At 43.5% G+C, this 15,465-nt stretch overlaps 1 protein-coding gene across 1 annotated transcript in view; it reads left to right on the forward strand.

Moving 5' to 3' along the window:
• adgrg2a (adhesion G protein-coupled receptor G2a) overlaps positions 1–13,177 on the forward strand; it is a 46,817-nt gene extending 33,640 nt beyond the window's left edge. The window contains exons 13-14 of the mRNA XM_037694367.1: positions 12,883–12,993; positions 13,077–13,177. Coding sequence (XP_037550295.1) covers positions 12,883–12,993; positions 13,077–13,177 — 212 coding nt within the window. The remainder of the gene's footprint in view (positions 1–12,882; positions 12,994–13,076) is intronic.
• The last annotated feature ends 2,288 nt before the right edge of the window (positions 13,178–15,465 follow it).

A 15,465-nucleotide genomic window follows, 5' to 3' on the forward strand; every position in this document is an offset into this window, starting at 1 on the left:
CTCCTACAGCACATCTCACCACTGTCCTGCTGTCCTCATACATGTCTTGTACCAGTCTAACATAATTTTCTGCCACTCCAGATTTCCTCATGCAATACCTCCTCCCTCAGCACTCTGTCATGCTTTTTCTAAATCCACAAAGATACAATGGAGTTCTTTCTGACCCTCTCTGTACTTCTCCATCAGCATTCTCAAAGCAAATATGGCATATGTGGTGCTTTTTCTTGGCATGAAACCATACTGCTGCTCACAGATAGTCACCTCTCATCTAAGTTTTGCTTCCACAACTCTCCCCCAGATCTTCATCGTGTGGCTCATCAACTTAATTCCCCTCTAGTTGCTACAACTCTGTACATCACCCTTGTTCTTAAAAATTGGCACCAGCAAAGTTCTTCTCCATTCCTGAGGCATTTTCTTACCCTCAAATATGCCATTGAATATATGAGTCAAAAACCTCACTGCCATCTCTCTAAGACATTTCTGAACCTCCACTGGTATGTCATCAGGTCCTACTGCCTTCCCCTTCTTCATTCTTTTCAGAGCTTTCCGGACTTCACCCTCACTAATCTTTCCCACTTCCTGGTCCACAGTTTCTGTGACCTCTACTCTTCTTTTGCTTTCATTCTCCTCATTCATTAGCTCCTCAAAGTACTCCTTCCATCTTCCCGTTACACTCTCCTCACTTGTTAGAACATTACCATTCCTATCTTTAATAAGCCTAACCTGCTACACATCCTTTCCAGCATGATCCCTCTGTCTTGCCAATCGGTACAAGTCCTTCTTGCCCTCTTTAGTGTCTAGTCTCCCATACAAATCATCGTACGCCCTCTGCTTTGCCTAAGCTACTTCCCTCTTTGTTCTACGTCCCATCTCCTTATATTCCAGTCTCCTCTCTTCAGTCCTCTCACAGTCATATTTCTTCTTGGCTAATCTCTTTTATTGAATGGCGTCCTGCACTTCACTATTCCACCACCAGGTTTCCTTATCATCCATTCTCTGTCCAGATGACACACCAAGTACCTTCCTACCTGTCTCTCTAATTACTGTTGCTGTAGTAGCCCAGTCATTTGGAAGCTCTTTCTCCAGAGCTTTTAACAGCTCCTCTCTGAATTTCTCACAACATTCTTCATTCTTCAGCTTCCACCATTTGGTCTTCTTCTTTGATTTTACTCTTTTTCTCTTTTTCACAACAACAGTCATTCTACACACAACCATCCGATGCTGTCTGGCCACGCTCTCCCCTGCCACAACCTTACATTCCCCAATCTCCCTCAGGTTTCATCTTCTACACAGTATGTAGTCGATCTGCGTACTCCTTCTTCCACTCTTATAGGTCACTCTATGTTCCTCCTTCTTTTGGAAATAGGTATTGACTGTAGCCATTTCCATTCTCTTGGCAAAATCCACCACCATCTGTCCTTCCTGGTTTCTTTCCTTGACACCAAACCTACCCATCACTTCCTCATCCCCTCTGTTTCCTTCATCAACATGTCCATTCAGGTCTGCTCCGATAACCACTCTCTCCTCCCTTGGAATACTCACTTCATTTCCTTGGAATCACTTAATCCAGATCTTTCCAAACTGTATCTTTCTCCTCTTCATCACATCCAACCTGTGGAGCATAACCACTGATGATGTTTAGCATCAGACCTTCTACTTCTACCTTCAGACACATCACTCTATCTGACACTCTTTTCACCCCTACTACATTCTTTGCCAACTACTCCTTCAGGACCACACCTACTCCATTTATCTTTCTATCCACACCGTGGTAAAACAGTTTGAACCCTGCTCCAATGCTGCAAGCCTTTCTGCCCTTCCACTTAGTCTCTTGGACACATAAAACATCTACCTTTCTTCTCTGCATCATGTCAGCCAGCTCTCTATCTTTGCCTGTCATTGTCCCCACATTTAGAGTTGCAACCCTCAGTCCTACATTCTTCACTTTCCTCTTCTCCCTCTGTCTCCTGACACGTTTACCTCCTCGTGGTCTTCGACTAACAATAGCACAATTTCCGGCGGCACCGTTTGTCAACAGCACCGGTGGCAGTCACTGTTAACCCAGGCCTCGACCGATCCGGTATGGTTTCGTTTTGATGAACTCACATTATGTTTTTTCCAAAAGTGTTTTACATTGGATGCCATTCCTGACACAAACCTCACCATTTACCCAAGCTTGGGACTGGCACAAGAGATACACTGGCTTGTGCTCCCTAGTGGCTGGTTTGGTTCATGAGACACGCTGCCGTTCAGGAAATCCATTCCATATTTTGAAGCCAACATGCAGAGCAGATTGCAGGGAATCTCGAGGTTTCAACAGACACAAACATGCATGATGAATCGGAAATCTCTGCAGGTTGGATTGGAAAAATTCGATACGTAACTTGTGCTGGTATCCAAGGCCGATACCGGATTGGATCGGCCCCATCCCTAGTTTGTAATTTATTAATATTAATATAAAAGCAATGATAAATGGTATGTGCATATATAACACATTTCTATCAAATCAAGATACTCAAAGCACTTTACAATACAAAGTGTACCCTCATTTACCTCCACACACACATTCATACAGCACTCTATTACATCTGTACAAAGCTAATATAATAAATCCTTCTATAGAGAATAACCAGTGCTTTATCACATTCATACATTGATGGGACACACATCAGAGGCAATGAGGAGTTCAGTGTATTGCCCAGTGACACCTCAACATGTGACTGCTGGTGAAATCAAGCCCCCAAATCTCCCAATGGACGATGACCGCTTTAACCACTCAGCCACAGCTGCCTTATAAATATTTATTTATAATCACCAACATGAACATTATAGTTGCCTGGATGATGCAGTAGGCAGCACGTCAGTCTCATGAAGGTCATGAGTTCAACACTCACACAGAGCATGTGTACTATTTCAACCAGTAATCTCATTATGCTACCACAAAATGTGACCATTACAAAGCAGCATGGTGGTGCAGTTGTTAGAGCTGCTGCATCTTAGCGAGAAGGTCGCCCAGGTTCAAATCCCATCCGGGGACCTTTCTGGGTGGAGTTTGCATGTTCTATCCATGCATGCATGGGTTTTCTCTGGGTACTCTGGTTTCCTCTCAAAGGCCAAAAACATGCATGTTAGGCTGATTGGTAACTCTAAATTGTCCCTAGGTGTGATTGAGAGAGTGAATGGTTGTTTGTCTCGTTTGTCTCTATGTGTCCTTGTGATGGACTGGAGACCTGTCCAGGGTGTACCCCTCCTCTCGCACAGTGACTGCTAGATATGGGCACCAGTGAACCCTGTGACCCAAAAAGGAAAAAGTGGGTAAAAGATAATCGATGGAAGAATGAAGGTTGAAAAATGTCAGGTAGAATTTCAGGGATCTCTTAATTTTTAATATCTTATTTAAATAAACATCTAATGTCCTCACAAATGACAAAACAAATACATCCTAAACAATTACTTCCTTCTTTTCTGTGAAAGTGATAGTTTGAAAGTCCATTTAGCAAAAATGTGGGTGTCTGCTTTTTATCCATCCATCCATTTTCTTCCGCTTATCCGGGGTCGGGTCGCGGGGGTAGCAGCCTAAGTAGGGAAGCCCAGACTTCCCTCTCCCCAGCCACTTGGGCCAACTCTTCCGGGGGAATCCCACTTGGGGAAGGACCTCCTCCCTGACCCAGAGAGGGCACTCTACCCTTGTCCGGCTCAAGACCATGGCCTCGGATTTGGAGGAACTGATGCTTTTTATCCTATGGATTAATTTAACGCCACAACCCTTCTTCAATCATAGCATTTGAATTATTTAATTAGACTTATGTAGTGAACTAGACCGAACTCCAAGGAGCAGCAGCGACTGCACCAACGGTTTGGATAAACCAGGATTACACAGACAAAGGTAAACATAAGAAGAAATGTCGGCCAAAACCTACAAGGTTCCTGTGTAACCTTATCAGAAAGGGGGTCACTAAAAAAGCTTACCTGTCAATCACACTTTAAGGGGTCCTCACACTTGAAGCCCTACTGGACGGTGGGGCCGACATAACTATTATGTCAGCCAAACTGTTCGAGGAGCTCAGGACCGCCACTAACTGTGTTCACAGGGAAATACCTCTCATAGAACGTGCTATAGAACTGCAGGGCCTCGCAGAGACGAGGACAACCCTAATAGCTATAGCCATGGTTCACATGCAGGTTGGCGAGATGACACTATACCACCTGGTACATGTGTCTATGATTGACTCATTCCCATTTTTGATTGGCCAGGATTTTATAAATCGCTTTGACGCGATTATAGATTATGGTGAACAAACAATGTGGGCCAGAGTGAGCAAACCCCGGCCAATACTCATGCCTCCTGAGACGGTCACAGACTGCCCAACAGCAGGCACCGCAGAAGGCACCGGGGACTTCTCAGCAGAGAACACAGTCCCGGTAAGTAATCCTTTAAAAGCATGTGAAACTGAAGAGACCCAACTGGTGGACCCAACTCTGACCGAACAAGAAAGCCTCCTCTGCGAGCTGAGACAGTCAGAGCCCACCGGATACTACCTACCATTGGTAGTTAAAGGTGTAGAGATCCAAGGATCCCACACCGAAGATTCTGTACTGTCGCTGTGGACAGATAAATCAGCTATTAACCAAGCTTTCTACGAAACATTGGTTAGAAAACATTTGGGTCCAGTTCTGATCGAGAAAGCTTTCCGCTTTCCATTGTATCCCAACAGTTCACGAGTGATGACTGCGAAAGGAGTCATTAACCTGAAACTGATCTGGAACCAACGGGAACTGGTCCACCCATTCCTCGTAGTCCCAGACTTACCACATGCAACCTACATAGGCTCTGACATCTTGGTAAGATTAGGTGTCCGAGCGCACACCAGCCACAATGTACTGTGGTCACTACAACCAGCCACAAAGGATCATCCTGTGTTAAACACAGCAAACCTTACGGCTGGACAGACCATTCCAGAGGTCTGCCAGGTTGCTAACAACCAAAACACCTCAGTACCACCTCAGGTAACAAACCTAATGGTACGAGTCCACATTGTGGCGAGAAAAGCTATTATCAAAATAAAGGTCGAGAAAAGCTATTAGCCTTAAACAGGCGTACTTTCAACCATCTCCTACGTTTTTCAAACTAGGACTGTCCATTCGGGGGTTCTGGAGAGGAGGGTCCGTCGGATAGTCGAACCTCGGATTCAGGAGGAACAGTGCGATTTTCGTCCTGGCCGTGGAGCACTGGACCAGCTCTACACTCTCAGCAGGGTCCTGGAGGGTGCGTGGGAGTTTGCCCAACCAGTCTACATGTGCTTTGTGGACTTGGAGAAGGCGTTCGACCGCGTCCCTCGGGGGGCCCTGTGGAGGGTACTCTGGGAGTATGGGGTACTGGGCCCTTTGATACGGGCTGTTAGGTCCCTGTATGACCGGTGTCAGAGCCTGGTCCGCATTGCCGGCAGTAAGTCGGGCTTGTTCCCGGTAAGAGTTGGACTCCGCCAAGGTTGCCCTTTGTCACCGATTCTGTTCATAACTTTTATGGACAGAATTTCTAGGTGCAGCCAAGGTGTTGAGGGGATCCATTTTGGTGGCCTTAGGATTGCATCTCTGCTTTTTGCAGATGATGTGGTCTTATTGGCTTCATCAGATCGTGATCTACAGCTTTCGCTGGAGCGGTTCGCAGCTGAATGTGATGCGGCCGGGATGAAGATCAGTCCCTCCAAATCCGAGGCCATGGTCTTGAGCCGGAAAAGGGTAGAGTGCCCTCTCCGGATCAGGGAGGAGGTCCTACCCCAAGTGAAGGAGTTCAAGTATCTTGGGGTCTTGTTCACGAATGAGGGAAAAATGGAGCGTGAGATCGATAGGCAGATAGGTGCAGCATCTGAAGTGAAGTGGGCGCTGTACAGGTCTGTCGTGGTGAAGAGAGAGCTGAGTCAAAAGGCGAAGCTCTCAATTTACCGATCTATCTACGTTCCCACCCTCATCTATGGTCACGAGCTTTGGGTTGTGACCGAAAGAATGAGATCTCGGATACAAGCGGCCGAAATGAGTTTTCTCTGCAGGGTGTCTGGGCTCTCCCTTAGAGACAGGGTGAGAAGCTCGATCATCCGGGAGGGACTCGGAGTAGAGCCGCTGCTTCTCCATATTGAGAGGGGCCAGTTGAGGTTGCTTGGGCATCTGTTTAGGATGCCTTCTGGACGCCTCCCTGGTGAGGTGTTCCGGACACGTCCCACCGGAAGGAGGCCCAGAGGAAGACCCAGGACACGCTGGAGGGACTATGTTTCTCGGCTGGCCTGGGAACGCCTCGGGATTCCCCCGGAAGAGCTGGCCCAAGTGGCTGGGGAGAGGGAAGTCTGGGCCTCCCTACTTAGGCTGCTACTCCCGCGACCCGACCCCGGATAAGCAGAAGAAAATGGATGGATGGATGGACTGTCCATTGAGGCTGCAAGTCAAGTGAGCCTCGACTCCAGAACCACATCTGTTGCTGTGTGCAATACAAGAGGTACTGATCCCAAAAAGCACAAAGCTAGGATGGTTGATCTCCACAGATTTTCATGATTTTGAACTAGGCATTCCATTTCTGGGAGGACTCCCAGACAACCTGGTATCAAGTCAAGAGACTGGTCCAGTTTGGTTCACGAAACCAACACAGGCCATAGCTCTCTTCTCAACAAATGATGTCAATTTAGGACCTCAAACCTAAAGTGTTCTATCTATAGACAGGTCTAACAACACAGAAAGGGACTCACTGGAGCTCCCCAAACGTCTAGAACCCTTAGCAATCTCTTTACAGATTGAACAGGTGGTTGCCCAAGCCAACGCCCTGACGACTGATGAAGAAAGGGACAAACTCCACCAAGTTCTCCTGAAATATGAGAAGTTATTCTCGACTGACTCAATGGATTGTGGGTTGACCTCACTTCACACAGTGAGCATCCCAACTCTTCCCAACTCACCGCCTACATTTGTCAGACAATACAAGATTCCCCTGGCAGCACATCAACCTGTCAAGGAAATCATTGATGACCTTTTAGATAAAGGCATAATCAGACATTGTAATAGCACCTACTCTGCGCCTTTATGGTCAGTTTTGAAACCAAATGGTAAGTGGAGACTTACCATAGACTACAGAAAGCTAAACAAAAAGTTCCTTTATCCAGGTGGCCAATGACCCAGATCCAACAGGAATTGCCCAAGGTCACCGATGGTAAGTACTTTTCCACCTTCAACATCGCCTCTGATTTTTGGACCATTCCTGTGCACGCCGAGGACAAACACAAACTATCTTTCACTTTTGGTAGCCGACAATACACCTTCACCAGGTGTCCCTTTGGCTACGCTAACTCACCAGCTGAGTTCAACATCTTTTTGAACAAAGCATGTCCAGACTCCCATGAACGTGGGACACTGATCTACGTGGATGATGTCCTTTTGAGGCAGCCAACACTGGACTCACACTTGGCTGAGATCGACCACGTTCTGAATCAACTGACTACTGCTGGTGCTAAAATCTCACTGTCAAAATGCCAGTGGTACAGGACCAAGGTGGACTACGTTGGCCTACCAGTAAGTCCAGACGGAGTACAACCACAATTGACTCGCACCCAAGGCCTAGACAATCTCAAAGTCCCCACCAATCTCAGAGAACTACAAAGTTTTCTGGGTGTGTGTAACTACTCACGCCAATTCATAGAGAACTATGCAGACCTTGCAAAACCACTGACTGAACTCTTAAAGAAAGACGTCCCATTTGTCTGGACTGATAACCAACAGCAGGCAATGAACGCTTTCAAGGACAGACTCAAGTCAGCCCCATGTCTAGTCTATCCAGACTACAACAAAGAGTTTCATTTTGGGCTTTTCAGCTCACTGCATGAGTGCAGGTCTGTACCAGATGCACGACAAAGACAAGCGTGTGGTGGTCTACGCCAGTAAGACAATGGCAGGCCCCGACAAAGTTCTCATACTGTGAGAAAGCTCTACTGACCACTGTGGGGGCAGTTAAACACTTCTCCAGTTACATCGGTGGACAAAAAATCATTGTTGAAACACAACAGCAGCCAGTAACTTTCCTGAAAAGCCAACGCATCAGGAATGGTGCGGTGACTAACTCACAGGTAGCCACGTGGCTCATGGCGCTTTAAAGTTTTGACCTAGACATCCGCTACGGACAAAACAAGAAGTCACATTTGGGCACCGACCTGGCACTCTACCAGGAATGTACACAAGATGTACCAGCCACCCAACCGCCAGCTGTGGAAAAACCCTCAGTAAGTGAGGCCCCGAATCACCACTACTTTGATAGCAATATCTGCAAAGATATGACAACACTGTATGTGGATGGCTGTTCATTCAACCACGAAAAAACCTGCAAATCAGGTGTTGGAGGGATCCTCCTCCAAGACCAAGAAGAGGTCACTTTTAGCTATAAATTAGGCTCTCAGTCTTCTCAGTACGCTGAGATAGCAGGAATCCTAATACCCCTCCAGATGGCAGTAGAACACTCCATCCAAATGCTTGTCATCTGCACGGACTCTAATTACGCTCGACTTAGTTTCTTGTGTCATCTCGCTCTGTGGAAACAGAATGGCTTTCTCACAAGCAACAAGAAAGTGGTCAAACACAAAGAGCTTTTCATGGCATGTGATCACTTGGTGACATCACATGACCTACAGGTCTACTGGAAGAAGGTTCCAGGACATTCAAGAGTCCTAGGCAATGACAAGCGGTATAATGACCTTGCAGACTTCCTAGCCAAGGACGGAGCCGTGGACGGCCCTCCATGGTCCTTTGACCCCTCCTGGCTGCTCGCAACTCTGGCAGTACAACCTACAACCAAGGTAATGGCAGTCACACGTGCACAGGCTGCAGCCAAACCGGCTGACAACACAGTCTCTGTACAACCCGTGCTGACTGACCCAGACATCATCCAACTTCAGAAGTTGGATCCTGCGATAAACTCGATGATACTGTACTTGACTGACCCAGACAAAAACACTCCGTCTGAAGTCAACCTGTATTCCAACCCAGACCTTAAAGTCCTCTTTCAGCTACGCAAACAGCTAAAACTAATCAAGTGCATCCTAACTTTTGCTCATGGACCGACATCCTCACCCATGTTCGTGGTCCCCCATGACCACAGGGGGGTGATTTTAGTTCACGTGCATGACCTCCCGTTCTTAGGACACAAGGGAGATAACACCACGCTGAAAGCATTAAAACAAGTTGCTTATTGGCCTGGAATGAAAAAGGATGTCAAGGACTACATAAAAAAGTGCCTGGTCTGTGGCCAGTTTCAGCCATCTAGACCACTCCACAGAGCACCACTGTAAAGTAGAGGCATTGCATTGCCATGGTCTGACCTCCAGATCGATTGGATTGGACCACTTACTAAGAGCACTAGAGGAAATAAATATTTTCTCACGGTAACTTGCGCATTTACTAAATGGGTAGAATGTCTACCAGGTCCTAACAACACAGCACAAACAACTGCTATGTTACTAATGAATCATGTATTTTCAAGGTTTGGACTTCCCCTCAGGGTGAACTCAGACCAAGGTACACACTTCACAGCTGAAGTGAGGAAAGAACTGTGGAAGATGCTAGGCATCAAAGTCAACTTCCATGTTGGCTACCACCCACAAGCCTCAGGCCAAGTGGAGAGAGCAAACAGAACTGTAGTAAGTATTTTGAAGAAATACATAGCCACAAACCACAAGGACTGGGACGTGAAACTCCCTCTGGTCCTCATGGCCATAACGGCCACTCCACACACATCGACTGGCATCTCTCCCTTCGAGATGATGACGGGTCGACAAATGACTCTCCCTCTACACCTGTTATACCAACCAGGCGATGCCACCATGGCAACAGCCTATACCACACAACAATACATGAATGGCTTGGAAAAACACCTTAAAAACACCTTTGCTTTTGCCCAGAGAAACCTGGAAAATCTGCTGAAGGACGAAAGGCGTACTATGACCAAAAGGCCTCTCACGAGCAACTCCAAGTGGGAGATAGGGTCTGGTACTACACGTTTGCCCCCACAACCGGGAAAGGACTGTCCGGGACCGGAACTCTCGCCCACAAACTGATGCCCAGGTGGACTGGACCCCACCTGATAACAGACAAACTGTCTCCAGTTGTCTACCAGATCAAAATCGGCAAAAACCAAAAAGAGCCAATTGTTAAATGGGTACATCGAAACCAGGTCAAACTATAAAAGGCGTTCAATAACTCCACAGGAGACAAAGATCTCACAAAATCAGACCTCGTGGGAAAAAGTGTCATCCAAGCAGAAACTAAATAAATCTAAGCTTAATTAAGTGTTAACAACTCAGACGCGATAACGTGATCGAATCTGACAATCAGAGTGAGGTACACAGTGAAACGTTGTTTTCTAGTTGCTTGATCACTACTGTTGTCGATGTTGAGACATTGTTTATTTGGTTTTGGTATTGTTTCTGAACACCCCCAGCAAGAATGAATTTTGTTTGTATCTAAAAAAGTTAAATCTGGTCCTCTGGACTAATCCTTAAAATGAGTCTCGCCATAGACTCCAAAAACATTTAGGGGGAAGCCAAAAACCCAAAACTCAAGTCGTTCGTCTAAAGGGACAACAGACAATTAAACCAAATTAGATTTTGCCACGTAAATCTAACTTAAACCAAGTTAGGAATGGAAGAATAGTTTGGAATGCCCTTCTATAGGTATAAATCCCTATATATAAATTTTTAGCACGACCCACCCTTTAATTGGTATCTGTAACTGGTCTAAACCATGATAGCTTACACACCAGGTGCATATAGGTTAAGGTCTTATGTAAAATCCCACTCATAAGCCCAACTAAAACCACATAAATGCATGAACACATAAGAACCAGAATGGCATCCACTGGGAACCACCAGCAGCAACCTTCGCTGAAGGGACCTACAACTCCAACGTGGGTCTCCAAACTCCATCCAGTGGTCGCCTCTTCAGTTCAATCGAGGGAACCCCTCTACATGCTGATCAATCAACACCTCCAATCATTGTGGATTTATCGTTGTGGATTATATAACATTTTCCAATGGATTACAGACTTTGTTTCCAAGGGGTTAAAGCTTTGCTGCAATGGAATTACCAACAACATTATGGAATTACCAAAACCGTTGTGGAATTACTTTCTTTGACTTTTGTTTTCCTCTTGCTGGATTACATCAAGATCAAGGACATTCGGAGATGTAAGTTCATGTTGGAATTCATCCCCATGGACTGGTGATGATTTCCAAAGGGGAGACTGTAGTGAACTAGACCTCCTACATCAATCTGTCTCTGAAGTCCTTCAGGGGACAGGAAGTGTTATTTCATTGATTTAAATCCAGAACACAAATTATCTCATCAATAGACTATTTCATTGTATCCTGAATTAATCAATTGAAAGAACACTCTTCTTTTTTATATTATCATTACTATTTTACAGTATCTTGATAATCAAAAGTGTGGTCAGTTCATACCATTTCTAATGTTGAAGTAAACTACTCATTTAAATAAACTGTGAAACAGTATTAATGCTTTTTAAACCTCATTAGACTTAGATCATACAAGTTAAATGTCTATTTACAAAGTAATTGTGCATTTTACTCTTCTGTCTGAATGAGGAGTGGATTTGATGTCGGTCAAAAGTCAGAGAACAAGTTATGAGAACGAAGTGCCTTGTTTTAAAACTCTCAGACAGTAAATAAGAAACTGGCGCGCCTGCAAGTCTGTCACTTCTTCAAAATATTTTCCTGTCTGTACTAACCGTTCTTAAAAACATTTCTGCTGTCTATGACTGCTAATAACCCTCTGACATCACTAAAACTCCACCCCTGCTAGTTGTGGTAACCAATCAGGAAGTACCAAGTAACAGGAAGTGGATGCCCTTTAAAAGTCAACACTTCTTGGAACTATTCAGTCTTATTGGAACTTTCAGTTCTTACTGGAGTCTTACCAGAAGTCTTAATGGAGGCTAAGGTCTAACCGTCTACAATAATAGCTGATGGAATATGACCATGAGCCAAGGGTCCATCCATTTCAGCAGAGTCACAGCACGCCTCGCTGTGATCTCACCCCGAGCATTAAATGCTCTCAACTTCTAAGGAAGCTTATTCTGTTGAACGGAGTACTTCGTCACGACTTCGGACGATTCCCAGCCACTCTGACTGGAGACGCTGAAAGGTAGCGTGAAATGGACCTCTGTACCGGAGCTGATTTATCTTCTGCAAAGGTAACGAGTCGTCACACACCTAGTGTACCGAGGGCTGAGCTGGGGTCGGATGAAGGGTGCCATTCCTGGTCAACACATTTTCCTTCATCCATCTAAATCCTCCTCTTTAAACCTCTAAATCTCTCCTCTTGAAACCTCTTCGCCAGTAAATCAAGCTAAATGCCTTCAGAGATGAATTATTCTCCATCAGTAATCCTTTGTTGTCTTGTTATTTGAACTTGATAAGTTTATTAATCAGAAACAGATCAGCAAATCAAATGTACATGTTTTGATGTTAATTTTAATGATTCTGTTTAATAAATTACCGCATTTATTCTGATGGGTCAAAGATAAATGACGTCTCATGTCACTGATTATACACTCCACTCTCAAGTTATCTTGGTCACATGGCAGAAATTTAACTCGAAAAAGAAAGAATCCGTTTTAATTAAACAATTAATATTCTTTGTGCTTGAACTAGCCTTAAGAATAATTAATTAATAGGATGTCAACAGCGAAAGCTGTCCCGACATACTACACTTACGCTGGAAGCTTTTCATCTTCAATCCTTTCATAATAAAATCTGCAAAGATACACATGAAGTACTAGTCTTTTTTTTTTGGCCCATGGGTCCTATAATGTAATTTGTATGATGATTTTTTTTGCAGACTGGAGTCGAATTGCTACTCAGAATAAGAATTCATCAGCTCTCAATATCTCAGATCCCCACTTCATCTATCAGAACTCCGCCGTTGTGAGCTTCGCCTCCAACAATAACAGTACGCATTACAGTTTCTATTTTTTATGTTCATGCACTGGCTAAAGTCTGCTCAGCCTGTCACTGTATTTGCTTTCCATCCAGGCTCTATATTTTGGGACAGTGGACTGTCTGACCACTCCAACAGCGATGTAATCCTCAATGAGATTCACCGGCAACATCTGTTCCAGCAAGGCAAAACCTGATCAGCAAACTTCCCAAGACTTGACATAAATCCAGCCATCATCAGCTCAGAAAGGACTGAGAATCAAGGATTAATGATCTGCAGACTAGAAACTAATTGTAGATGCAGAAAAAAAGTCCCATGTGAAAATGAAGGATACTTAGGCAGATTTCACAGTTTTTTTATTTTTTTCAGTCAAATGATGATCTGATTATTTCTAGGTAAAAAAAAAGAGTTTGTTTTAATAACTTGATGTTTATTCTATGCATGCTGTTGTAATAATGAGGGGAGGAACATTAACAGTACAGACCTGTAACTTGTTCTTTACTTGAAAATTGTACTATTTTACTATTAGAACTGTGACTGTACAATACATACAGACATGATTTGTTTTAAAACTACAGTAGTCTCTTGCTACTTCGCGGTTCGTTTATCGTGGACTCTTTCTATTGTGGTTTTTCAAAATAAGATTGGACATGACACACAATTGGCTGACTGATGGATGAGCCACAAGACTGGCATGGAATTTGTATTTAAAATAAATTATTTTAAATTATTTAGCACCTGCTGCACCTTTGTGCAGCCCACACTGTAGGATAAACTTTCTGTGCAGATTGGAGATGTGGGCGTGGCCTAGAGCGCTTGCAGGTGGAAAAGAGCAGATGAAGCAGGGAGTTGAAATCATGACATTCTGTGCTCTTTTAGAGCATTTAGAGTTTAGCAACATTGTTCAGAATATTGCATAGCACTTAATATGCACACATGCACAAAGGCTTATATATATCCATATACATACATACAAATACCTCATAAAGGAATACATCCATGATTTACCTTCAAAAACAGCACTTAGTTTATATATAAATCATAAATAATCAATCATTAAGGATTATGTTATTGTCTGGGTGTTTTACTATTTTTGATTTTTGTGATAATGGGTGTGGTTTAATTATATTTTCACAAGCACAAGTATGGGCATCTTAAGGTTTGTCACACGGAATATTAATGGAGCTGGTAGCAAACATAAAAAATATAGAATCTTTAACCAGATTAAAAGATTAATTGTATTACTCCCAAGAAATTCATAAAGTACCGTCAACTGTGGATGAGCTAAAATCTCCTGAGTTTCCTGATGTATTCTCAGCCTGCTATAACTCAAGACAAAGAGGAGTAGCAATATTAATACATAAAAATGTGAACTTCACAATATTAGACACAGTTATAGACCCGCAAGGTAGATATATAATATTAAAATTATCCATACTCAGTCAAAAATATTGTATTGTTAGCTTATATGGGCCAAATGTGGACGATGCTGCTTTTTTCATGATCTCTTCTCTATCAAATCACATGGATTGCTCGTTGGTACTGGGAGGTGATCTTAACTTTGGTCTAGATAACAAAATAGACAGGCTGAATGCAGTAGGAGCTCAACGCAGTTGGCAATCCATAAATGTAGTTAAACAGTACATGAGTGATTATGGACTCTGCGATGCATGGCGGTCTCTTCACCCTAATAGTAAAGAGTATTCTTTCTTTTCACATGTGCATCACTCTTACTCTCGTCTGGATTATTTTATAATCAGCAACTCATTGCTGACCAACATTTCAGACACTAAGATACACCCTATTGCTGTCAGCGATCATGCACCAGTTACTTTAAATTTAGATAATAAGAAAGAAATCCCAAAAAGTATAAACTGGAGATTAAATACCTCACTGCTTATGGATGAAGAATTTATACAATACTTTAAAAATGAATGGACATCGTATTTAGAGTTTAATGACTTGCCAGGAACATCGGCATGTACACTCTGGGAGGCTGGGAAAACAGTTTTGAGAGGGAAAATAATATCCTACTCAACCAACAAAAAGAAAAAAGAAAATAAACGTATTGAGGAATTAGAGAAATCTATCAAATTATTAGAAAGTTTACAAGGAGAGGAAACACAGAAAAAACTGCGCAAGATAAAATTAGAACTAAATGAATATATTGACAAAAAAAAACATTCTTGGTACAAAGAGGTTAATATATGCATGCTCAATAATCCAGGTAGAAAAATCTAAAAAAGTTAAATCTGGTCCTCTGGACATTCAAAAAAAAACAACAAAACAAAGCAAATCAACAAAAAAATGTAGAAACGTTTCGTCTCTCATCCGAGAGACTTCCTCAGTCTGCCTGGTGCCCGCTGACCGAAGATTTTTGTGAAAAGATCTTTGTGAAAAGAAATCGTTCATCGTTAAAAGGACCAGATTTAACTTTTTATCCATTGTTAGGCTGATGGTCCTTCTTGAGCATGTGATCAGCTG

The sequence above is a fragment of the Nematolebias whitei genome, chromosome 20 (assembly GCF_014905685.2).
Source record: "Nematolebias whitei isolate Nwh7 chromosome 20, NemWhi1, whole genome shotgun sequence".
NCBI classification, from domain to species: Eukaryota; Metazoa; Chordata; class Actinopteri; order Cyprinodontiformes; family Rivulidae; genus Nematolebias; species Nematolebias whitei.